The sequence below is a fragment of the Haemorhous mexicanus genome, chromosome 3 (genome assembly GCF_027477595.1).
Source record: "Haemorhous mexicanus isolate bHaeMex1 chromosome 3, bHaeMex1.pri, whole genome shotgun sequence".
In the NCBI taxonomy this organism is placed as follows: domain Eukaryota; kingdom Metazoa; phylum Chordata; class Aves; order Passeriformes; family Fringillidae; genus Haemorhous; species Haemorhous mexicanus.
In genome coordinates, this window is record NC_082343.1 from 8,179,983 (window position 1) to 8,205,951 (window position 25,969).

The following is a 25,969-nucleotide window of genomic DNA, read 5'->3' on the forward strand; positions in this document are numbered from 1 at the left end:
GACATTCAGACCCCACCTGGAAGAGTTCCGTGTCACCTGCTCCAGGTGACCCTGCTTTGGCAGGGGGTTGGACAAGGTCCCTTCCAACCGAGACAATTCTATGATTCTGTAAAAGCCTTTTGGTCCAGCTGGAAGGTGGTGTGGGGGTCTGACGCTGACCTCTTGTCCTCCTCTCTCAGAAATCATGCTTCAGGCCTCAGTCACGCAGGAGAGGAAAGAAATGAGCCAGAGAAGGGTAAAAAGAGCACAAGGCAATTACTTCTCCAAGAGCTGTGTCTGCAATTAGCTCATTCCCTTGTGACCGTGAAACACTGCTTACAATAATACTATTATGGTGTGCTGCGGAAGGGTTGAGAGTCGCTGCCATGCACGGCTGCAGAGGTTTATTCCCAGCTCACACAATCTTGCTTGCAGGATTTTGAGAGAGACTGTGTTAGCATGGAGTGCCTCTGGTCACATTTCTCAGCCAAACCACGGTTCAGGCTGCATGTCTGGGAAGTGGCACATCCCTGCCAGGTGGTTCATGAAGCCAATGCTAAAGAAGACAACTCCACACCTCTGCAGCTTCCTGAAACTCAAGGGGGTGGGAGTCTCTGGGGTCTCCCCAAAGCCTGTGCCCCCTTCTAGGGTTATCCCCTGAAGTTTGTCACACTGCCTAGTTTGTCTGCCGTTCAAAGTGGCTTTGGATCCATCTGTTGATCTCTCAGGAATGTTGAAGAAATTTCATTTTCACACTTACAAAGTGCTTAGAAGCCTTTGGGTGAAAGGGACAATGAAATACATTTCTTGACAAGAAATGTAAAGCTTTAAATTAAATGACTTCATTTCCAGTTAGTATTTCTTGGGAGACAATGCCACTCAAGGCACTGTTTACTACACATGGGGCAGAATTTGGTTTGGATGATGAGTCACCTAAGCTTCAAAATAAATTTGGAAACTGGAAATCCTTTGTAGCCTCTTCATTAGCATTTTTCTTTATTGAGGAATGAACCTAACACCCTGTAGCTTTTTTTTCCTGCCAAAGACTGCAAAATGAGGCTGCACCATCCCCTTTTGTTGGCTGGAGCTCTCCAGAGCACACAGTTCTCTCTACTGACTATTTGGTGCTACCTAACAAACGTAACAACAGAACAGATGATTTTATCTCCTCAAACAAGCCTGCACCCTGCCTTACAGGTCTGTCACTTCAGCACCACAGCCAGCTTCACTTTAACATTTGATAGTTAATTTATAAATCACTTCTATTGAAATTTGAGTTTTTAAAGTTTTGGTCTGACACATTTCCTTCTTGGCTGGAGGAGTAAGCACTTCATAAATATTTTCTCTTGGCATCAATTCTACACTTTAATTCATAGTTCCTGCTTTAAGAAACTGAATTCTTTATCCTTAAAATGCATCCTCAGAGTACGAGAAGCTGAAGTTCTACTGACACCAGCAGAGCAGCTTCCTCCACGAAGGGCACCATAAACTTGGAGAGGTCCCAGCTGCAGAGTCAGAGCAAGGTGTCTCTGATAGAGCTGTGTCTGGGTGAAGTTCTTCAGGTGTAGGAAGGGGAGTAGCTGTGAGATGGTATTTTAGCAAAAAATGGAAGTTTAAATCTTGGGGGGAGTCAGGAAGTCCTGGTCTGGGAACACATAATGACAAATGATGAAACATTTTTCTAGAAGAAAATTTTGAATTTGCAGCAATGGTTATTTGAGCTGACTGTTCCCTGCCATGCAACCAGTGTGACTTGCAACACCTTCAGCTCATCAATCCATTTCCCACATGATTATGACAAAGAGTTCCAAATAATTTATATGTTGGAGAAAACCCTTAGCTTAATTTACAGATAGGATGAAAATGCTAAGTTCAGCCAGTAAATTGTTCATTCATTTCTTGGAACAGCAGCTTCTGTGTGGGAAAAGAAACACAAAAGAAATACAAGTCCCAGAGAGGGAATCTGGTTGTTTAAGTACAGTGCTCTCCAGTAAGGAATGCAGACCTAGAAAATTTATAGAGAATAAATCAATTATTTAATTCAAGCTGCTGAATGTTTGACAGTTAAAAATACCAACCCACTCACTGAAATTATACAGTAAAGAATCAAAACATTCACAGGGCACTGGCCTGATGCAAACAAAGAGCTCTTCCACTCTTCCTGGTACCAGAGCACCAGCCCTTCTTCCCAGACAGCCCTGGATGAAACCCATGTGCTTCCTGTGGCTCTGGCTGTCCTCTGGAGGAGTCCCACTCCTGTGGTGGTGTCTAACAGAGGAAGAGCCCCACTTTGAGAGATGTGGCCTAATGTGGTGTTTGCTGCAGCAGCAGCTGCTAAATATTTGATTATCTCAAAGGAACATCTCTGAGCAGCTGTCTCAGGAATGGCTACATTCAATAAACTGAGTGGGACCATCACACCCAGCCCTAGTGCTATGGTAGCAGCCCAGGGCTTCTAAAGCTGGGAAGGAGAGCAGTGCCTGGTAGGTAAGGCTATGAGTGCCTCTGGGAGGGGGACCAGATTAATAGGTTAATTAAATTCCTCAAAGTTTGGAAATTGAGTTGCTTTTGTGGGTATTGACAGGATTGACCTTTTTCCATAACATGACAATCCTATTCCTCTTCTTACTGTCTCTGCTTTCTATTTATGGGAGTTGTACTGACTGAATAGAACCAGGACCAGAGGGAAGAAAGTGTTCAAGCTCTTTTGGTTTAATTAAGGGTTTCCTCTTTGTCTGCCTGCCTTTTCTTACAGGATAAGCTCTTTGGTTAGGAGCTGGTCTGACACTCTCCACCCAGGGAGGTATTGTTACAGTGTAGTGGACTCCCAACTCTGCTTGAAACATGAAGAAAACCAAATTTTATTTGTGCTTATGTCTGATACAATCCAGACTAAAAGTATGTTTTTGTCTTCCCTTATAGTTCTCTTGATCACAGTCATTTCATAGAAATTGACTTTGGATGTTGGAGAAACATCTTTTTCCAGGACTTAGAATGAAGCATAGAGTCATCATTATCATCTGCCCTTGTTGCCCATTTTGGTGACCACTCAACCTCATTTACCACCAAACTGCTCTTTTTTTGTCTGCTTGTTGCTTTTCCTAAAGTTTAGGAGCTCATGGTGACCCTAACATTTGTGTGACAGACAGCAGATGTTCTCAGTAACTCTTTAGATGTTCAGGACATGTTTAATTCAAGGATCACACTCCAATGCCGTGCATTTCTGTAGTAATTTATGGTGACTTTCTCACCAATTTCTCTAACTTACTGTATGAGGTGCAGAATCAGTTAATTGGATGTAGGATCTTGGCAGTGCCTTTTTAGCCATGTCAGCAAATCCTGCTGAAATCAGGTTTATTGGCAGCGTGCTCGAGCAACTCCTGAGGAAACATACACATGCTAAGGTCCATCTTCACTAAATATTCCCATTCTGAGAGACAACAAACATCCCATAGCATGGAGGCAGCTATCCCAGCTCCAGGTGACCATAAAGGAGCAGTTCAGCCTCATAAATGTAGCGATACCTGTTCCATTATCTCATGCTGATATGATTGCATCTGCTGCGGTGTGGCTGTGTAAACAGGCACGCCCTTCACAGGCACAGGACCTCGGAGATGCAGCACTGCACTTTTATCTACAAGTCTTTGCCAAATGAGATATGGCCAGGAATTGGAGCACTTCCTGAATTTAACCAACTCCTCTAATGAAGTGATTTTACAGAAGAGAGAACAGGGAAATTGATGCAATTAGCAACTGAAATTTTGGCTATGTGCCTAGAAAAAAACGTGAACCAAGAGCCAGATGAATAATTTCTATCCATGTAAATTCAGAGCACCTATGGATGCTCTTTTCAAACACGTCCAGAAAGTGAGTTGTACCTCTGTGGCAGGGTATGACCTCAACCAGCACATGTCCCCAAAGAGGACAGAGGTGGCACACAGCTGACCCTGAGCTCTGAAGCTCCAGACACGTCCTCTTCTGCGCTGTACTACGTACCAGCTTCTTCCCTCCTGTGTCCTTTTCTCTTTTGGCTTTACTTTCAAATTAATCGTATCTACCTTTGAGACTCCAAGCTATCCAGTGGCACAGGAAATGCTAGGCAGAGAGGAGATTTCTCTGCAAAACTGCTGCCCCTGCTGCCTCTCTCGCGGTGAGAGCAAGGCTGTGTGTGTCACACGTGGCACTATCCACGTCATTCCTTCTATTCAGCAAACAGAAGGGTAACACACCTCTCAAAAGCATGCAGTAAGCCTGTCCCTGTTCCTCTGATTATTTAGTGGAGAGCATGTGGCTGGTTCTAAGCTGCCCAGCTGCAGCTCACTATTTTATGCTGTTGTTTGGGGTTATTTCTCCTGCTTTGAGTTAAATTGAGAATGAGGTTTGATGAGATGTCTGCAGCCCTGGTCTGCTCCCAGCCATACATTACACACTCCCATCAACGTCCTGGTTGCCAGCTCTTTGGCTAGTTGGGCCTCTCAGCAATCCTTTTCACCTTTTAAAGCATCTGGGTTAGTTCTCTGCTGGCTCAGAGGGCAGGCCTGGCTCACCAAGGGGTTGGGAAACCACTGGCAGCAGCAAGAGCATGCTGCCAGGAGCAGGGAAGTGAGGATGGGAGCAGCTTTGGGCACAGAAGTTACAGCCATGAGCTAACGCCAAATAGCAGTAGGTGCACTGCACTGCTGCTCCCAGCTGTGTTTCCTGCCCTTTCCCTTGCACTGGATCTAGCAATGGATTGGCTCCAGGTGAGTTGATCCAGCTGGCTGATATGGCTGAAAACTCCTCACTTTTATGGCATGGTTGGTTTGCCCCGGTTGTCAGCCAGATGAACAGATTCTCCCTGTGGCTGCACAGCCACTAAATGCAACATAAGGAAAGCAGTGCAAATGGGAAACGGAGACAGAAACCAGCTTGTACATAGCCCAGCTGCACTACCAAACTGCACGCCTATCCAGCCATCCTGCTGCTCTGTCAGAGTCAGATCACTCGATAGCTTGCTTCCCTACCTGTGCTCTTCTGCCCTAATGAACATCTTTTCAGTACAGGAAGTGTATTTTTATCTCCCTTGTTCAGTATGAGAAGTACTGCACTCCAGCAGGCAATTTCAACCTCCTCTGATTTGTGGACTGCTAGTGGAGAGGCTGGCAGGACTAAATCTATTGACTTCCGTTCCTTTGTGGCTTTTGTGGACCTCGGAAGTAACTCACAGTGGCAACAACTATAGAGTGAAATGTACTGCACAGCAGAGCTGCTGAGAATCACACAGGACTCACCAGACTGGCAATAGTCTTTGGACACCTTTTTCTCCTCTCATTTCTTTTTATTTCCTATAGAGGATAATAAAATCAGAGCAGATTATGGAGAGTGAGGCTAGCGAACAAAAATGGGAACTTTGAGCTAAAACCTTTTCAGTTCAGACAGCACAGAACAAACTACTGAGCCAGGAGTTTCCATTCTCTCTGTGAGTAGGCTGTCTTTTTGGGAGATAAGCAGTAACACCCTTTCCCAGTAGTGCAAGAGTCACAAAGCTAAGTTTGTGTAGGGGCTGCACTGGTTAACTGTGCCTTCTCTTGGCTTACAGATGTTCCTTTTGGAAAAGCTGTGGCTCCTCTCTCCATCATTGCAGAAGGCTGTAGTTTGGTACAAGGGGGTTTCAGTGGCAATACTGGCTTGCAGTGAAATGCAGCCTCCTTCCTTTTATACCTCTTCTCCCTCTCTCTCTCCTGGCTTTATTCCCAGATCTGATTCACAGCCCAGCCCCGTAAACTGAGTCAGTACAATTGTCAGGGTGAAAGGCTGCAAGGAGAGGAGTGGGAATGAGGGAGATGGCAAAAGAAACTGCAGAGGGGATCTGCCTAAGCTGCCAAGCCCTTATTTTTCACCAACCCAGACTTCAACACTGTCATGTTTAGTACATCCATAGTCTGGCCCAGCCCCTTCAGCTAAAATTGTCTGTAGTTTATTTGCACACCTTCTGGTCCCTATCTTGCTGATGACTGAGAGGAATTGCTGCTGAAGACATCACACTTTGTTTTTCTCTAAAGTACAGAGATACTGAATCATTTTCCATTCACATGCTTTACTAAAAGATAATGAAACATCTGAATGAAGAAGGGAACAACATATTAACATATAATTTAAAGTAATCATGAAGTCATCCACTGGGGACCTCATAATGTACCTTGTTAAGCGGGGTCTGGGGTGGCTGGCATGTGTGGGAAAAACAGGGCAATAGTTCTCAAAGGAAAAGCTTAACCAAGGTCAGTACATTTCACCAGCTAGATTCCTGAACAACATTCCCAGGAGAGAAGTGTCTGAATGCCTGATTCAGTGGTGATGTGCTCCAACACACCAGTCCTAAAGCAGCAGAGGTTAACAACGCTCAGAATGTCAGCACTGGGCCCTGAGATAAAACACTGTCATGATGAAAGGAGCAATTCTCTGGCGTCCTTCTGCCTGCAGAATCTATATAAGCTGGGCTGCACTCAAGGAGCCTTAGCAGTGCAGTTATGTGAGTTAAGAACTGGGCCTTTTGCTGATAAAAGCCCATTTAGGTGTAGCTATACACACATAGGCATGAGGAGTGTATCTTTAGCATCACTGAGATGCAGCAAAAAAACCAACTGACATTTCTTTCTAGATCAAAACCTGGGGAAGGAAATTCCTTGTGTGCCCATAGCCTGTTAGCCATGACAGACAGCTGGTTCTTGCTAATCCTCTCTATCCAAAAAGAGGGCAGTAGCAATCTTTGAGGGTTGAACCTTATCACTGTGGTGTGAAATGCCACTTGCAGGTCAGCGGCTACTTGTTCCAACCCACCTCACTACATTTTGGGTGCAAAAACGTAATTTTTTCACTGTTGATTACTTTAAGAGAATAGTCCAGGCCCCTGGCTTAAGTGGTCCTGTCAAGAAGGGGCTGATCCTGATTAGGACTCCCAAATCCCACAGAAATAAGTAAGAGTAGCCAATATTATCTGGTTTGATGAGAATAATGCTTACTTAGAGGCAAGTAACCCAATGCATAACAAAATAGCTAACAATTTTCATCTTTCTAACTGCCATCCAAGGAGAAAAATCCTTCAGAAGGGCTGGAAAGTCATGAAGATCCAAAGAAGAAAAATTGTTATAACCACATGTGAAAGAAAAAAGATGTTAGCTTTGAGATCACATTCATTGCAAAGGGGTCCAAATTTTCAGTTAATTTTATTTTTTGAAAGGGCTTGTTTTCCCCAACTTGTAAAATATATTACAGGGAAAAAAATGTGTTTTGAAAGGAAGTAGGGTTTTTTTATTCCCCAGTGATACAGCACAAGATGTTCCCTTCTAATGTGTTGCAGGAGTTGGCTTGATGATTCCTCCTGACACCTCAAAGATCCAAGACTACAAAGAAGTAGTGAAAGGATTAAATAAATCACTTGGTCACCGTGGAAAATCATAGCTAGGGAATCAGAACACCAGGAGCCCGAGGTTTCCATGGCTATTATATGAGACAGACAGTTTCATCTTGTCACCCATCTAGGATTGCAGGACTGTTTATTCTCTTCTTTAATCAAATGGGCTCATGGCCAACAATTTACCAGTCTCACTTCTAGAATTGTGGAAGCCACTTGGTTCTCACAAATCCTCAGGCAAAGGTAGAGAAAAGCTTTGCGAAAAGTTTCAGCTGTCCCTATTTAGAATGGAGGCTGCTCAACATCTAAAGAACTGAGCTCTTAGTTGTCAAGGGATATAGTAAAATCTTAAATAATCTGCAGACTGTTAGAGGCACTGGCTGGGAAGTTATTGAATGTTCAAGGATTTCCAGTATCCTGTTTCCTAGGTGCTGTTAAAGAAAACACAACCTTTAATTCCACAGCAACTCGTCTCCCCCTGTGATACCATTATGTGTACATGGCTGGACACGAAAAATGTGCCAGCTCTTACCTGACACCATATTGCTGCACACTGTGGCATGTAAATTAGTCTCTGTGTGTTGACACAAGTCACCTTTCTTCAGCATCACTTTGTTTAAACAAGCATACTCTGTGTGTTTGCACGTGTGTCTGTGGGTAGAAGAAACCACCTCCCCAGCCAGGTCCTTTTCCTGCTCACACCATGAACAGCCACGAGTCCTGGCAAGGTGGGGGAGCCCGAGGGGGTTTCCAGAGAGCTGCCAGGGAAGGACAGGCACCAGGGCTGCTCCCTGGCTCCCTCCCAAGCTTTCTGTCTGCCTGGAGATTGCTTGCTTTCATTTCTGGGTGCCTCTGATTCCCTCATGGATTAAACATCCCTTCTTGGGGGCTGGGTGCAGCTGGTGCTCAGAGACACGCCAAGCCCATCCCATGGTGTCCATGTTTCCATCCCAATGGCTTTGGCTGGTGCCAAACCATTGCTCACATTGCCTGACTGTCCTGTCACCTCTGGGAACAGCCGTGTCTGGCAGCCAAACATTTCCTGCAGACTGGTGAGCTCAGGGCTGCTCCAAACCCATGTCACAGGAGCTGGCACGTCCCTTGGAACAGCCTGCTCCCCACCCACACTACAAAGGCCTATCTTCACTACAAACCAAACCACCCTGCCTGCAACATTGCAGCCACTTTGCACCATTTAGTCCTGTCAAGGATGCAGAAAGGAGCTGGAGGCTCTGCAAGGCAGGAGGGTTCTGTCCCCACTACAGGCCCTGCCAAGCCACAGCTCAGCCCAGCAGGACTTCAAGCAACCACTGCAGCAAACTGGGCACTCAGGAGATTTTCTTCTGAAACTTCCCTTCTTTTTTATGTAGCTGTTGCTTCCTGGACTCATTGTTTGAGCTCTCTCGGTTTCAGGCAAAGGAATTGGATGTGCCACTGGTAATGTCAGCTCACCAGATGACAGGCCAGCAGCTAGGGAAGGGGGCAAGCACAGCCAGGCTCACCTTTTTGCTCTACCACTCACTGACTTTCACATCATTGTGGGCAGGTTGCTCAACCCTTCCCATTTTCTAGTAAAGCAGACATATGCCTGGGAGATTTTTCAAAGTCCTCAAGAGAAGAAAGTCCACAGAGCGAAATGCGGGGATCACTCCTGAATGTTTATTGCTCAGAATTAAAAAAAAAAAAAAAAAAAAAAAAAAGACTTTGCTACAACATCCAGCATTTCAAGGCTGTCCTTAACAGAGACCCAGCCAAAACGACCTCTCCAGTACTGTGAGGATGTGCAGTGCTAGCACAATTCCACAGTCATTCACTTCTGTCTGTTCATCTAGATTAATAAATAACGTTTCATTTGACTGTTTCCTTTTCTGCTTTTATGGGAAATTTTGACCTGATCAGTGTTTTTTTAAATACAGATGACGAAATCCAGTTAAGGATGAAAATGGGTTTTATATGCTGGGTAACTTATTGATGGATTTACCCCATGTAAGAAATCAGCAGGAAGGTTTGCTGCTCTGTTGTCACTGTGTAGGGATCATTGATAGCACATAGTCAATGGGAGGTAAAAGTCAATTTTGCAAATCCAGCTAAAATTCCCTTTCTGTTAACAAACTGTGCAAAAATACTCAATTTGTCTAACCTTGAATTCCTCCTGGTTTCTGGGGAGATTATGTCCCAAATTCCTTGAACTATTTAATGATTGCTATTGTATTTTATTTTGGTTGTGTGAACATGAAGTAGGGCGGACCTGTAATACACCAGGGACTGTGTAGAGCAGCAGCTGTTACACTTTCAAAGAGCATTACTGAGCTTTTTATAGTTGGCTGCAGTTGACATCACAGCTAAATAGAGTCTTGTTCTAAAATATATTCCACCCAGCCTATGCAACCTGAAATCTAGGCATTGCTGGGAGGAGAGAGGGTCACAGGAAGCAATGCAATACCAGCACAGAAGTAAAAGCCTGGTGATATGTTTGCTTGTTTTTTCTGCATCCATTAGAAATGCCTTTGATTATTTTTTTCCAGGAAGAGCAGAAACCTCTGGAGAAGAATGACAGAGTGAAACCTCTCCTATCAGGATCAGCAATCAAATGTGGCCCAGGTCAGCAGTGACCAACAGCTGTAATAGCTCACTGTAGGTAGCTCTCTTAGTGTTTCATGGATGACTGTCCAAACTAGAAGAGACCAAATGCTTTTACACTGTTATCACTGGTGCCACCAGGATGCTGCTGGAACCTGGCTAAAAGCTATTGTGCAGTAAAAATCATTGGAGAGGAGCATCACACACCCAGCCCCCTTTCTGAACTGGACCAGCAGCTTCCAGAGCTTTTGGGAGAGAGTATTGCACTGTACTCACTATTAAGAAAATAACAAAGCTGAGTTAGTTGAAACAAAGCTGAAGCTTATCCAGGACTCAAGTCTAGCCCCCAAAATGTCTAAATCCACACTGTCCTTGTTTGTGCCTGAGTATCTCTACTACTCTATAGCTGGACATACTCCATGTGAATGGGCTGGGTTTCCTGGGGTACTTTCACAGCTTTACATGCACTGCACCTCCTCTCTCAGTCTGTGACTGAGGACTCCTTGGTTTTCAGGTATGGCTTCTTCTGGGATCCTCCATGACCTCATGGGGAAATGTCAATATCTTACTCTTTAAAGCCTGACTTCTGTTTCATCTTACAGGGACCCACTGTTCTGGCAAGAAGTCCCTCTAAGGGGCCAAGCCAGGGATATCTAGCCTACCTTCACCAGCAAAGACTGCAAAACATGAGGAGACAGTGCATCAACCAGTCTGTGAGCCTTCCCTGGGTGTTGGTTCGATGGCCTGCCAAAAACTTGGTGAGACTTACTGGCACAAGCCCTTTCACAACTTGGCACTGTTTGCTGTTTGCGGGGTGTGATGGCACAATTCCTCCTGAAAGCTGCACAGACACGAGCCTCTTCTCTGCTGCAAAATGCATTATCCTCATGGCCATTGAATCAGCCTGTACCCAGCATGGCAGCCAGGACTGACCAGCACTGCTTCCCCTTCCAAAATCCCAAACCAATTTCTGCTTCAGCATATGATACCAGCAGCCACACAAGTCTCCCAGCCTCAGGGTTGTTGCTGTCCTCTTTGTGTTATGCTCCCCTTCCTGTTCATATCAATGTTCAATGAACAACTTCCCAAATGGCTCAAACTCCACCCAAAGAAAAAAAAATTGCCATTATCTAAACTATGGCTATTCTTCAAGTGCTCCAGAGAGCACTTCATCACCCTTTTTTTTCACAATTTATGATTTTTACATGCTTACATGAAGAAAACCAGCAACCTGGACCCACAGATCTGGAGAGGATTTCACAGGAGTGGCTCTCCTTTTGCTATGAAAAAAAAAAAAAAAAAAAAAAAAGAAAAAAAGAAAAAAAAAAAAAGAAAAAAAAAAAAGTGACCAAGTCTTTCCTTTTGTATGTGTGGTTGATGGCTTCTCAGCTGCTGAAAACACGTGCCAGAGTTTGAGAGGTGGCCCTGGGTAGTGTGAACAGGAAAGAATTCACTCAGACCTGGAATGCATGACCTGGTCTTTTGCAGCACTTTGTGCCTACACATTTTACATAGTCCTAAGTAAAACTCCCACCTGAAAACAGCTTTTGTACTTTGGTTAGACAAAGGAACCTGGTGAAGCTGCACTGCTTCAAGATTACATATAGACCTGGAGAGCAGGAAGCAGGTACCAATCCAGGTCTGGAACAGGCATCTTCTAGGAACAGCCCTGTGTGTCTTGGCCAGTGTGCCATGCAGCTGCTCTTCAGCAATGGGGTCACAGGCAAGTGACAGTGGCATTTGATGGGGGTGTTTGGACAGCCCAGACTTGGTCATACACTGTTAATGGCAGCTTGCTGCTGTAGAAATCTGAAATGCAAAGGCTTGTTTGGAATAAAGGAGGTCAGGTCAAGTAGATGAGGAAAGAGTGCAACATGCAGGGGGGGTCGCTTGGTTGGACACCTGTGTGGCTCTTAGGAATTATCCTGGTCCCTAAAGTAGGAGTATGCTCCATGCAGCCAGAGGAAAGATCACCATTTGGCTGAAGAGATGCAAAATCAAGCTCTGTGGGCAGGTAGGATCAGCCCTTGGTCTGTTAGGATTTTCAGTGGCAGCAGGTTCCCTGTTTATCCTGAACTGCTTTGTATATGCCAGGACTCTTGCTGCAGTAGTTGATAGACATACAAAACACAGAGGAAGGAGAGCTCAACCAAGTGAGATTAATCAAAGAAAACTCATTATCTTCTCACTTCTGCCCTTATCCTGGCAGAATTTGAGAGAAATACAATGTTTTTGAAATGCCAGAAAACCATGAACACTGTTATGCTGGCACTGACCAGGACACACAGGATGTAAAACACCCAGGTGATGCTGTGATAGATGTGATATCCTGCCCAGCTTTGCAATTTCCAGCCACTGTCATAAACATTTTGTCTACAGCTACATTTCAGGCACTGTCAGTGAGTGACAAAAGAGGCCAGCAGCAGTGGAACTGCAAATAGAAACCTACATTGTGACACTGCTGCACCCTTTTTTGATCACTCAGATGCAGCAAACCCTCAGCATTCCTTTAAACCTCCTCTTACCTCAAATACCTTACGTACGAGGGATCCCAGCTGCAAAGATCTGACTGCAAAAGAGGAAAAATGTGGTCTTGTAAAGATGTGGGGGGTGGCCAAGATGGCAGTAGAGATCTGCTGAGATCACCCCAGCCTGGAGTCACTCTCCACCTTGGATTGCAGTTGTCCCATCTGCAGCAATAACTGCATGTGCTCTTTGCCATGTGTCCAGCAGCATGGAGAGCCTTCCATGGGCAGGGAAGAAAAGCTGTCAAGGAGAAAAGTCTCAAAACCCCCAGGTAACATCAAAAACTTGGTCATATGCAAAAGAGAGGGGTAAAAATCAAGGGGACTAAAAGATAATGGAGAAAGAGATAAAAGTACCAATAAAAGGAAGGAGAGGAAGACCTTTAGTCAACAAAGGAGAGGATCAGAATAAGGAGGTGACAAGGGTGCGGCCTTGGCAAACAGAGCCAAAGTCAAATTGAAAAATAACCCTGCCAGAAATAAAAGCAGAGGAGTTGAGTTTGAATAAAAGGGGAAGAAAACCAGCTGTCATGTAAAATGGGAGTGGGAGAACGAGCAGGGCAGCCCAGGGGGGCAGTGGTGACAGCTGGAGGCAGGGACATGCCTCAGAGAGAGCCTTTGCCAGAGGAGTGATCCAACACACAGGACTCTGTTGGACAATTTATCTGGGATGGCTGAGGCAGGGGGACAGGACAGTGCGGGGGGAGGATGGAGATGCTGATCTGTGCAAATTCACTGAGCTTCTCTGTGAGTCAGGCACCAGAAACCTGTGCTGTGGGCTCACAAAAGTCAGGATAACCCACGGAAATAATGTCTACCGAGTGTGTTACGTGGCACTTCTTTAATTTGACTTTAAATAACCAAGAAATATGAGTCAATTCATGCACAGAAGAGAATGACTTTATCAAATGGCATAGTAACCACTGCACTCCCCAGTTATGATCATGTGGTACTGCTGATTTAATGATCAACTGCAAAACCCCAGCTCAGGTGAAACTTCCCACGCTCCATCCACATGTTAAACCTGAAAATCTTCCAAACTTTACAGAGGCTTGAAAACCTTTGAAATTAAAGAGCCAGAAAAAAAATGCAAGAGCAAAACCAAAATGGTTTTGTTGTAAATGTTATGATACATGAGACTAAAAGTCCCCCATCTCCAGAACTGATCAGAAAAGAATTCATTTAGAATGAATGATTAGACTGAAGCCAGAGCACTGACCTTGGCACATGCCTGAGAAGCAGCAGGGAAGCACAGGGAAGCCAGATGAAGGATTCTCCAGGTAGTCCCACTCAGAGAGGGAAAACTTGGTGGATTTTAATAGCACCAGGGCAGCCAAGGGCAGAGAAAGATCACGGGTTTGTGTTCATATTGTAACAGGCATCCAGCCATACCAGGACAGTTCTGGTTCTGGTGTATTGTCTTCTGGTTTTGAACCAATGGAGTAAAACTTGCTTCACATTTGGATCCTTTTCTCAATAACCATGAGACAGAAGCTGTAACAAACAAACAAACAAACATTTACATAAAAATCCATTAATTTCAGCAGCTCATGCTCTCAGATACCAAACACTGCAAGACAGAAACAGAGACTCTTGTGACTCATTTGTTAAGCTGGAGTAGAAGGAAGAGCTTACCACATGCAGGGAACGATGATAATGGTTTAAGAGCCTGCCAAAACAATGCCCTAACACTGCTTGCTAAGGCTAAGGAGCCTGAAAAGGGAAGAGAGGGGACTGTTTGGAGATTTTCATGCTGTTATCCAGTGTTGTTAGAGGAGAATGTGGCCTCTTTGCTATCCATTACCCTTCCTTGCCCTGCCTGCCCTATTCTGTGTGTATATTCTGGCTGCACCCTGGCAGGTTGCTTCTCCTAAGTAGGTGCTGGATGAAAAGGAGGAAAACATACTCCTGTCTTTTTCCTTAGCTCTTCTCTTCTTATCTTCTTCCTTCTTTCTTTTTTTTTTTTTTTTTTTTGTTCATCTGCAAATACATTCCTTTGCTTTCACAGTAAATTAATGAAACATTTTTGGGAGTTTGGATAATCCTGTTATTTTGTGTACACAACCACCTGCACCAACAGTTCTCAGCAAATCATCTTTAAGGAAAATATCTCCAAGAGTTGGGAATGACCTTGTTCAGAACATGCAAGTAGGCAAAGCAATACAGTAAAATCTATTAAATAGAAGCTTTAGGCTCTCTCACGATTTAAATATACATGTAAAATCAGAGAAGGCACATAGAGGAATTGCAACAAGGATTTGTTTAAGCCTATGGTTTGCTGCCACAGCAAATTCGGTGGGACTGTCCCCTCACTACAGAAGCATCAGTGAGGGTCAGGTACATTCACCCTGCCACTCTCAGGGTATCTCAAAACCAAAGTTAAGCTTTTAGGTATATTTAAATTCAACACTAAACATCCCATGCTCTTTCAACCAGGCCCTCCTATCTCCAGGTAGCTTCCTCCCTATTGCCCTTTCTCTCTTCCCACCCCCACCATTTGCTCTTATCTCCCTTCCACTCCCAAATCATGAATCTTCCTCTCCCTCCCATGGTAGGGAGCCAGCTGCCAGCCATCAGACATACTCTGCTTTTGCCCTGTTGCTGTGTCTGGGTCCTCTCTGAACCTGGGCATCTTGCCCCGAATCTGTTGCTGCTGGGATTTAGCAAACACAGACCCTTGATCTTTTCATATGCATTTGCTGGGGGTTTGCACCTCCCTGCCTCCACCACGGCTTCCTTCAAGGCTCTCTGTGTGTCTGAAGCTCTTATCAACTCCTCGGAGCAGAATACACGAATGGCACCAGCAGGTCTTGAAGTCACGTCTCACACCTCTCAGGAAATGGCTCACCCCACCAAGTCACATCCCCCTCCTAAGCACAGGGCTAAAGTCACAAGATACTATTAGTTCCTCGTGGCCAAAGCCAAGGGGACACGGCAGCTGAGTGTTCAAAGGAAAATAGTTCGTGCAAATACAGAGGTATCAGGTCTGAGCCAAGCAAGGCAGGCATCTTTCAGAGAGAACATAACCTCTTGTCACATTGCATTTATTTTAACCCTCTGTCTGTGCACAGAGCTGCTGGGCAAGCCTGGTGATCTGAAATAACCTGTGCTGGGGATTGCTATCACCAGGCTCTGAACGTTCTGGTTCTCCAGTGCCACGGGCTCCATCGCACTGGAGATGTGCCCAATGTACCTTTGGTACCAGCACAAAAGTGCTGAAAGGGGTTCAGCCCAGCCCCTTGGTCAAGGACACACTCAGGACACTGTGACAGCACCATCTCCCTTTCACTCCCCAGTGCTCAGGCACCTGGACACCCACTGGGACAGCCTGGAGCATGGCCAAGTCCCATTTCTGACCTGGCAGTGAGACACTGGTTGGATCCCCCTCACTGTGTCCCAGCTGCAGATGAACACACTCCCTGGGCTGAGCAGCAAGGCAAACCCCCTCTTCCCTGCACAAGGAGGGGCTCTCAGGGACACAGCTGAATACCCACAATGGACAGGCAGCTTAGGCCTTTCAAGAATATATTTCAAAGCATCTACAAACCATGCCAGAGTGAGGGCTATACACAGCCCACCCTGCTCAAGCTCTTCCTTGTTAAAGCCGTGAGGACGAGAAAAATGACAACTCTAAATTAAAAACATGACATCATTGTAAGATCTCAACTCTACCTAAAAGCCTGGATGGGCCTCAATATATAGATCTTGTGTCTGCACATTGGGAAGACCTGATAAACCTCTAAAAGCATTTCGAGGTCATAAAGAGCTTTGTCACAATGACTAGAAGCAATCAAAAGGAAATTAAGTATTCATATAAAGATTTCCTCTTAGGCAGAATGAAAAAACCTCAAAACCTGAGCCTAGCATGCATTAACAATTTTTGCTATCAGGGTCCTGCTAGAGAAGCTGGAAATTATATGGTATTTTCCTGCCAGCAGAAACTCTGTAGCAAATGTAGTTATATATGCAGCCATAAAAATGTGTCTGGACTACAATTAATTTAATTTGTAGGATAATTATCCAGGGATTGCTTCTTCAGGGACAAGCTATCCAGGGATAGCTGAAACTAAAGTCTTAACAGCAAAAATATAGTTTTAGTTTTTCTTAAACTTTCTCTAAATTAATGAAATCAGGTTTGTGTGACTACTCTCCCTTTTTTTTGGTCAGTGTCCTAATACATGGAGAGGGACTTTTTGCAAGGGCATGTCATGGCAGGACAACGGTGAATGGCTTCAAACTGAGATTTGAGGTTTAGATTAAGTATTAGGAAGAAATTCTTCACTGTGAGGGTGGTGAGGCACTGGCACAGGTTGCCCAGAGAAGCTCTGGATGGCCCATCCTGGAAGTGCTCAAGACCAGGTTGGATGGGGCTCTGATCAACCTGGCCTGGTGGAAGGTGTCCCAGCTCACGGCTGTGGGGTTGGAACTAGATGATCTTTCCAACCCAAACCTTTCTATAATTCTGTGAGAAGATTTGAACTTTTTGGCCAATTTCAATTAAAACTGATGTAGAAATTGAGATCTCCAAGATACCAAATCTTTGCAAATTTACTCAGGTTGACAAGAGACTGCTAAATCTCCACTTCTAAAAACCTCATTCTTGGGTTTAGTGACCAGAGAATTCATGTTGAAGACAGCCACCAAAAAGAAAAAACACAATAAACCTTGCTGGAATGACAAAAGACTGTGCACAAACTGTGTCGCTGCAGAGTCCCAGAAGGAACAGGGTGATGTGACATCTGACAAGCAGAGGAGTTTGGACACAGCCAAGGCTGCACAGCTGGTTACAAATCACTGCATGGCAAAACCCCAGGTGTCCCATGCCCTCCAGGACTGAGCAGCAGAACTGCTCACATGTTAGTTATTTCAAGGGGTGTGTTTGTCTTGTCAGCAAAGCCATGACTGCATGTCACACTGCATTCTGGGATGCTTCCCAAGCTCTAGTTCCTCAAGTCACATAAAGCAGGATCTTCAACTGCACATTTAAAAGATGACTTTGTAGCCCCAAGAGCGTGAGAGAACCTTCCCAACTTGACATGCAAAAGGCTGAAGAGCCAGCTAGCTGGAAAACTCACCACAGGGCCTATCTCCCCCTGCTTCTCCACAACCTTGGTGTTTCACAGCCTGTCTTGCCCTTGCTGGATGCTCAGAGCTGGCAGCAGTGATGTGAGAGCATGTTCTCCAGCTGAAGCTTAAAACTGTTTTATTGCAGGTACAGGCACATTTTGTGTTGTGAGTCTTCTTGGCACAGATGCCTCAGTGCTGAGGCACTCCCAGCACAGACAAAAGCACAAGAAGTTTCTCTTCTGACAAACAGAGTGAAGATCAATGTAAAGAGCTTCTGAAACAGCCTGTAATTTTTCATATCAACACAAGGCAGTCTGCTTCTCCCTCTGAGATAGCTCTCTCAGTTTTTGCCATCTTAATTTCAAAAATCAAGCCACTTCTGGACTTGTGTCACAGCTTCTACTTCTTGAGGGAAGACATAAAATCCCCCTTTTTGCCTTGGTGGGATATAAATAAAAGCAAGTCTGCAAAACAGGAAGGGACAAATGTGAATGTCTTCTAAATGCCTCCAGCCCTTACCTGGGTATGACTCCATGCAGATGTTGGCATCTACAGGGCATCAGAAACTTCTTTGTCAGACTACAAGGGGCACAGCAGGATGGAAAACTACTGTCAGGGAGAGGAAACTCCACTGAATCCAGACACAGCACTTTTCCCTTGCTGCAGGAGGCACACTGCACTACCCCAAAGGCACAGCTTTTGGGACATCAATGGGATGATTCTCTGTGGGAGCTGTGGAGAAGGAAGGGGAGAGAACTGCCAGAAGGAAGAAAGGAGCTGTCTTTCATGCCATCCTGCTTGCCTGGGAGGAGGCAGAAGCCTCCTATTCTGATGTCCACCTAAAGCACACTCCTTTACAATCAGTACTGTCCCCCTTGCTTTTATTCAATCTTAGACCTGTTTCAAACCAAGCCAATACAGAAGGGTGGCCACGAGGATCCCACTGACAAAATTTGTGTGTGATGCTCTGAGCAATAGGAAAGGGAAAATAGAATTCCTGGGCTCTGGTCTTGCTCCAGAATTGTTTTGCAGAAAACTCATCACCAAGATATATGAACATGCAGGTAATAGCCAGCCAGCCCAGACAGGGAAACTGAGGCAGACTAGAAGTAAACAGAAGTCAGCACCTGCAGACAGGCAGCACAGCCTGACCTGCTCAGAGCAGTCTCATCCACTCAGAAAATACAATTATCTGCAGCCGGGTAATGAAGAGTCTGAGTGGGAACCCCACAGCCAGGGCCCTGTGTGTGCAATCCTGGGCTGCACCAAGGGTTTTGCCCACAATTCACACACACAGGGTCTCCTATTCCACAGGGCAGAGCCACGGGTCACACTGCATCCATGGACAACATGGAATGCCACAAAATGGAGAGTGTGGAAGTTATTTTACTTTCATTGTAACAATGTAGACTTTTTAAAAGTTATAATTGTTACATCTGTGTCTCCCAATAAAAGTTTTCAGGCCTGGGAAGCCTCTGTTCTTTTCCTCACCAAGGGAAGGTATCAGCTGCTGTCACAAGGCACTGTTGGAACACCTGTGGAACCATAAAGGGGAAGGGAACCGAGGAGGCTTTTGGTCTGAAGGATGTCACAGCAGTCAGAGATCAAAGAGTCAGCCCATTTCCAGATTTATGAGTTGGGAATAGGTCTATTAGCTCCCAGTACTCACTCTTTCCTTAGTATCTGTTCAATATACATTGACAGCTGTCTTAATGGGAAGTCTGACACTGAAAACCACCATGCTCCTGGGCAGCCTGTCTCAGTTTTGTTCTCTGCTAGCTCAGAATTAGATCCAGCTGGGGCAGTCCTAGAAGCACCCCAGATGGGATCCCCTTATTTCCCTCCTGCTCCATCTGGCAGTGTTCTCTCACTTGTACAGCCATCCTGGGGGTATTGGTAACTCACAGGTAGGAACCCCAGATCTGGAATGAAAAAACCCAACCAACCCCAGCTGTTGTTCCTGTACAGTTAATTTAACTTGGGTTAATTCCCTGAGCACACTGTGTGGACTGACACAAGCTCAGCTAAAGGGAAGGCATCAGGACAGGTGTGAACAGTGGGGGGCCTGAGGTGCCAACAGCTCCTCAAGCCTGGGCTGCTGCTGAAAGAAAAACACATGTATGTGTGTGAAAAAACACATTCCCTCAAAAACCTGCTCTCTCTGTCTGGCAGCCTTCATCAACCTTAACCAAATCCTAGAAACTATATTCTTATAATGGCAGGATTAAATCCTTCAGAAAAGAAACCTCTGCTATGTTTCATGGAATATTATTTGATATAAAATACAATAAAACATTATTCACGTAAATATAATCTGGAATAATTCTCTTTTGCTGCCACCTGTGGCATCTTCTAAATCTGCAAGCAATCTGAAGAGTGATTCAACCCTCTGTGAGTTTTTCACTAAAAACCTTGAATAATGCTGTCTGTGCTTTCTGGATCACCACTCACCTGTGCCCTTTCTCACCACTCTGCCCTCTCGTTACACTGCTAATTGAGAACATTGTTCAAGTCTCGTGGGTCTGACTGCTGTCTGCAGGCTACAGCCCATGATTTTGGGAACAACCAAGAAACTTCAATCATGAAAGTATCTGGACTGCTGTACGTGTAAAAACACAAAGGTACAAATGTTTTAGGAACAAAACTTCTAAAAACAGCTTTTAACAATTTTAACATGATTTTCTGTACAAAGTAATTTGTCTTGGGAGACAGTTGTAAAAAGTAATATGAGGACAAATCATTTTAAGTGCCTTGGTGTTGTTGGGGTGTGCAGGCAGCGTTTAGCACAAGACCTCTCCTCTGGGAATCAGTTTTGGCAGAAGCACACGGGATGTGCCAGTGTGACCTATAAAGGCATTAGCAAGTGGTGCAAAAGGTGATGACAACAGTGTCTGCCTCTGCTGTGGCTTTCCAGGTGCATTTAACGTGCATCTTAAATAGAAAGAGATGTTTTTGCAGCAGCAGGAATCTGTACACCACCCGCACAGCTGGCAGTGAAGCACTGCAAGTGGAGCAGTCGCGACCACGGGAAGAGATAACTCCTGTTTGCTTTATGTCTCACACCATGCACGATCCATTACTTGCCAAAGCAGTCAGCTGCTCGGGAATGTCTACCTCCACACCAATAGCTGAAGGGAGTGAACTCCATAACCCGACCATCCCAGACGATGCATTAGAAATAACCCAGCCGCCGCTCCGGTCCTCTCCGGGGTGCCAAACTCCCAACACCCAGCTGTTTTGCGTGCGGATGCAAAGCCCGCTCCCTTCTCCCTCCTGCTGTCTATCTTTCGGGCGGGGAGTCGAGGGCTGCCAGCCATCACCCAGCCCCGTCAGGCACGCATAGGGCATCACTGACTTCTCTGGGCTGGGCAAGGCAGGGGCCGCCCCAAGTCGGGCACCCCACCGGCAGCCTGGGGTGCGGGGCCCGGCGGGGTGCCCGGAGCTCACCTTCCCGCGGGGCCGTGCCGCCCCCTCCAACCCCCGCCCCTGCCGAGCCCCCTCCCCGGCTATAAAGCGCGGCTGGCCGTCCGAGCCCCCTCCTCGCCGCTGCCATGGCCGCGCTGCGCTTCGGGGAGCCCCCGGCGGAGCCGCCCGCCTTCCCCGCGGGCAGGTGGGCGGGGGGCGGCGGGCCCGGCCCGGCTTCGCCCGCCCTCAGGGCGCTTCCCCCGGCGGAGCCGTCGGAGGGGGCGCCGGCGGCCTCGCAGCGTCGGAAGCGGACCAGCTTCACGGCGGCGCAGCTGGAGACGCTGGAGCTGGTTTTCCAGGACACCATGTACCCCGACATCTACCTGCGGGAGAAACTGGCCGACGCCACGCAGATCCCCGAGTCCCGCATCCAGGTGAGGGGCGCCGGCCGTGCCGCGCCCGCCACCGCGCCGGGGCCGCCCCGCCGCGCTCACGGCCGCCCTCTCTCCCCAGGTTTGGTTCCAGAACCGCCGCGCCAAGTCCCGCCGACAGCGGGGCCCGCCCCGCCCCGGCCCCGCCGCGCCGCCGCCGGGCTGCCCGCGGCCGCCTCGCTTCGCCGCCCTGCGCGCCCCGCAGCGGCCCCGCTGCGCCCTCTCCGGGGCGGCCCGGACGGAGGACGGCTCGGTCCCCTACGCGTGGCCGCCGGCCGCCGGCTTCCCCCCAGGCCCCGGCTTCGAGGGGTTCCCGCCCGGCCAGCCCGGCGGGGCTGAGCCCGGCCCGTTCGCGGGGAGCGCCGCCGGCCCCTTCCCGCCGGCCCGCGCCTTCTGCGGGCAGTACTCGCCCGTGTCGGACGCCGAGGACACCAGCGGCTACTCGGAGTCGGGCTCGGAGTGGGAGGAGAACGCGCTCGGCGCCTTCCGCGCCCTCTGAGCGCCGCCGCGGCGGGACGCGGCCCGGGCGGGGTTAACCGGACGGGTTAAAGGCTGCGGAGCCCTCCCGCCCGACCCCGTCCCGCTGCTCGGGCGGGGAGCAGTCACACACCGCGCTACCTCTGCTGCTCTGCCACTGTTGCACTTTATCCGGTAGTAACTGATTTTACCTATTTATTTAAGAAAGATACGGGTCGGCTCCATCAGCTGAGGGCATCTTTTTACACTGTATTTAAAGCTTTCTTGTATCATGTTTAGTGTATCTATTTAACCTTCTTTAGCCAAAAAGCTAACCCAAATCCACTGTGCTTTGGGGGTGGGGGCTAGTCTTAAAAAAGAGTGATGGTCTGTCGGGGATTTTTGACCAGGGAAAAGAAAATAAAGGTTTACATTTTTGATCTGCTTGTGTGTGTACCTGGTGCAGGGGCAAGGTTTCTTACCTTGGCTGACGGTGGGGTAGAGAAGTGGTAGATATCAGCTGCAGGTTCTCCTCCCAGGTCCTGGAGAGCTATGGCTGCAGTTCAGATGTGGATAACAGACCTAAGGGGCCCAAAGGACAGGTTACAGAAACTGCCTTAAACTTTCTCTGACAGTGTTTGTCTTAAATCTGCCCTAAAAAAACACCCCCATCCCTAAATGAAAATGGAGATGTCTGGCCTAAGTAATACAACCCCCCAGATCTCAAGTGCTCAGACAAAAGCCTCCAGTCTGCCACTTAAGCCAAGGATAATGTTAAACCAAGAGAAATGGGAGTAATTTGTGGACACTGTAAGGGTGCTTTAGCTGTAGGCAGGGACTACTCGGGAGCTGTTTACATGGCTCTGCACTGAGAATGGCAAAATCAGTAACAACAGAAGTCTCTCCTCTAATTCAATTTATTGAGAAAGGACTCATTACTCTGTATGTATTTTGAGCATAAGGCCAATTCTTCCTGCTTACAAAATAGTACTTCAGAGGCTAGCAGAGCAAGTTGTAAGTTATGGAAAAGCATCCAAATGCCAGAAGCACAGGAATAGTGACCCATGTACTGGTGGCAGAAATACCCTGTACCAGGAATCATGCCCCACAGAATAAGGTTACCAATGCACAAAATCCCACCCCATAACATACCTGTGCTTGTGAGATCTGGGACAGCTGATCACTGCTTGGACTGCAAGCTGAAGTGACATGGCAGGGTTGCTGATCAGTACTCTGCATCCAAAAACCCCCAGAGCTATCCTTGAAAAAAACATGAACCAAAAACCAACCAACCTACCTCAGGTACCATCTGTCCCAAGTGGACTTGGGTGCTATGCTGGGGATCAGGCAAACCCCAGGGGAGAAGCACTTGCAGGAAGAGACAGAAAATGAGACCATGGTTTCCTGGGGGCTCAGGGTAAATTCAAGTTTACTGATTATAATAAATCAAAGTAACTTATTCTGCAGATTTCATGTATGGTAGTTGCAGTGAGCTCTTGAGACTCAGCAAAAGCAGTTGGATTTGTTACTGTCACCAAGATTCAACACTAACTCTGACCTAACACATCAGTAAGCAAGGAGAAATGCAGCCTTTCAAAGAAAAGAAAAGATGTGTATATTCACATTGCCTACATGAGTGGGACAATGATATGTGAAGGGAATTGGCTAATCACAAATGACAGATCTTTCTATGATATACTACCCTCCAGTAATTAAAAAAACCTACAGCAACAGAAAACATGCTGGAGAGCACATTTAAGTATCCACATTTAAAAACCATCATACCTAAGAAATCAGAAACAAAATTGGAGTGTGGTGGTTATTGCAATGTATTCTGTGTCCAGTAGGATAAAAGGCTGTGATGAAAAGCAGGTTCCTAAATCCTCTGGTATCTACTAGTGTCTACAACTTGTCTCCCCCTCAGTTTGGGATGTTTGCTGTGAACAGGGCCAAATGACCCTCCTGGTGTTTCCTACTGGAAGTCCTGCTCCTCAAAAGCCGTCAGTGCACACGCTGAGCTTGAGTCCCAACAGCAGGATGGGATCAGAGCAGAGGGAGCAGCAGGCACCGGAGTACAGGGGTGCAAGGGGATGGTTCCTTCTTCCTGAGTTAGCCGTAGAGCAGATTCCTTCCTGCCTGACTAAATTTATGTACCTGAAATTAGGCTTTGGCACCTTTCTCTGTTTACATGGAAAGGGTGGTGGGAGAGGACTCCTTTCTGTCTTCTTTATCAAACAGATCGTAACACCACAAAATAACAAGTGATATAATTACAAAAGCAACTGCAGGGACCACTGTGATGTTCTATTGCACTATGAGAGGTAAGTTTTCCTGGGTAACTCAGCTAAATTACTGTTCATCAGTATTCTATAGTATCCCTTGTAAGTTTTTAAAATACCTTTTAAAACAGCTACTTACCTCATCCTCATAACATTTCGTTTTCAGCAATTAACTTCTCTTAAAAAAATTACCTGAGACCATCTGCAAAAAATTTTGCATTTTTGTGAAATATATCAACTCTCATAGGTCAATTTATTCAGTTACAAATTTCATTGAGAATAAAAGATTTATGCATTTCTCTTAATTAACAGAACAAATTTAGCTAAATATAAACTCTGCACTAAAGTTTTGCAGTGGCACAATACCAACACAGAATACCGAAGCATCTTTAAACTATACAAAATTTTAAAATTGAAAATAATCCTGTTTACATATTCTTTATACATTAACATATAAAAGACCTTATTTAATGAGGCATCTAAAAGAATCAAAAACATCTCTACAGCTATCTCTGAAAATCCATATCTAGAAACAATTCATTACACAGAAGCTTTACAAGACTATTTAAACAAACCAATACACACTTTTTACAAGATTAACATTCCAAAAGGTATAGGCAGGCTATCACTTCTTATTTTTGCAGTTTACCTCACTGGTTATCTTTAATTATAAAAATCTTCATATTTGTATATGGTGGGTATTGTTGAATAACCAGTAATCTAATTTAAAATTTGTGCAAAACAAACAAGAATTTGGAAAAACAGTAAGTTTAACCAGTCACTTATATAAAATACCACCTAAAACACTTCTTTTGTCCTGTGTGCAGGGAAAAAGCCATAACCAATCTCTTTCTGGAAAGTTAAGTTACATTTTTATATTCCTTCATTAGACTCCTTCTATAAGTTATGATAAATTAAGAGTTCCAACAAGACATTGACTCATCGATAGACCTGCCCAACATCCTCCAGGTTACAGCTTATGTTTGCTGGCTGTATCCTGCTGCTGCTTCCGTAGGTCAGGGCTTCCCAAGGGCTGAGCTGGCAGCTCTGAAGAGCTACACAGAGGTGCAGCTTTACACAACAAAGATCTGCCATGTGGCTACTAACTCCAGCCATTTCCTCTTCAGCACTTCTAACATACCAGGAGATCCGACAGCAAGAGGTGTGCAGAATTCATCTGAACTTTTAAAAACCAAGTTCAAATTATATGAAAGTATGCTTTCAAGTTTACTATAATCAATGCAATTACTAAGAGATTACCAGTTAGCAAAACTACTGCATGTGAATAACAAATGGAGAAATCTAATGGAACGCTGGTTTCCTTAAGAAGCAGATACAATATATTTAAAAGGGTCCTTTCTGAGAGGTTTTCTCTTCCCTTATCTTCTGGCAGTTATGGTATTTGGTGAAGCCTATAGAAAGGAAGAAGATTTTCCAGAACTACTTGCTGTACACTTGAAAGGAAGTTTTCAGTCTCTGTTGGTGTTATTGGCTGCAAAAGCATGTAAGTTTCCCATCTGGCTCAGACCACTCTGAATATGTGCAACATGGATCTCAACGTTATTCTGAAAACAGCTATGGGAAGAAAAAAAGAACAAAAGTAAGGAATGCTGAACCCCATATATAAGAGTAATGTCTACAGTGAAAAATCAAGATGTGAGCCTAGCCAGTATAAAAATTCAGGTGAATCATAGAGCAGTACATACAAATGCAACTTGACAGAGACATATGGGAAAACACAACTTGCACAAACAGCTACCAGAAATCAAGAGTCACTGACTTAAACACTTAAAGTAAGGTTTTAACATGACCAGAGTTAGTGAAATTAAAATATTATTAAGAGATGCTAAAATGGCC

General features: G+C 45.8%; 2 protein-coding genes across 3 annotated transcripts in view; one reads left to right on the forward strand and one right to left on the reverse strand.

Moving 5' to 3' along the window:
- Positions 1-1,992: 1,992 nt before the first annotated feature.
- LIN9 (lin-9 DREAM MuvB core complex component) overlaps positions 1,993-25,969 on the reverse strand; it is a 61,392-nt gene continuing 37,415 nt past the window's right edge. The window contains exons 15-17 of one of the 2 annotated variants that reach the window (XM_059840700.1): positions 22,316-25,687; positions 13,694-13,968; positions 1,993-11,229 (exon numbers count right to left, since the gene is read on the reverse strand). In XM_059840700.1, coding sequence (XP_059696683.1) covers positions 25,582-25,687 — 106 coding nt within the window. In that variant the 3' untranslated portion in view covers positions 1,993-11,229; positions 13,694-13,968; positions 22,316-25,581. Of the gene's footprint in view, positions 11,230-13,693; positions 13,969-22,315; positions 25,688-25,969 lie in introns of those variants that run through there. The other variant, XM_059840699.1, reaches the window with a different exon arrangement.
- MIXL1 (Mix paired-like homeobox) lies at positions 21,093-22,273 on the forward strand. Its single transcript, XM_059840702.1, has 2 exons — positions 21,093-21,380; positions 21,460-22,273. Exons 1-2 carry the CDS (start codon positions 21,093-21,095, stop codon positions 21,874-21,876), a joined length of 705 nt encoding a protein of 234 aa, XP_059696685.1. The 3' UTR covers positions 21,877-22,273.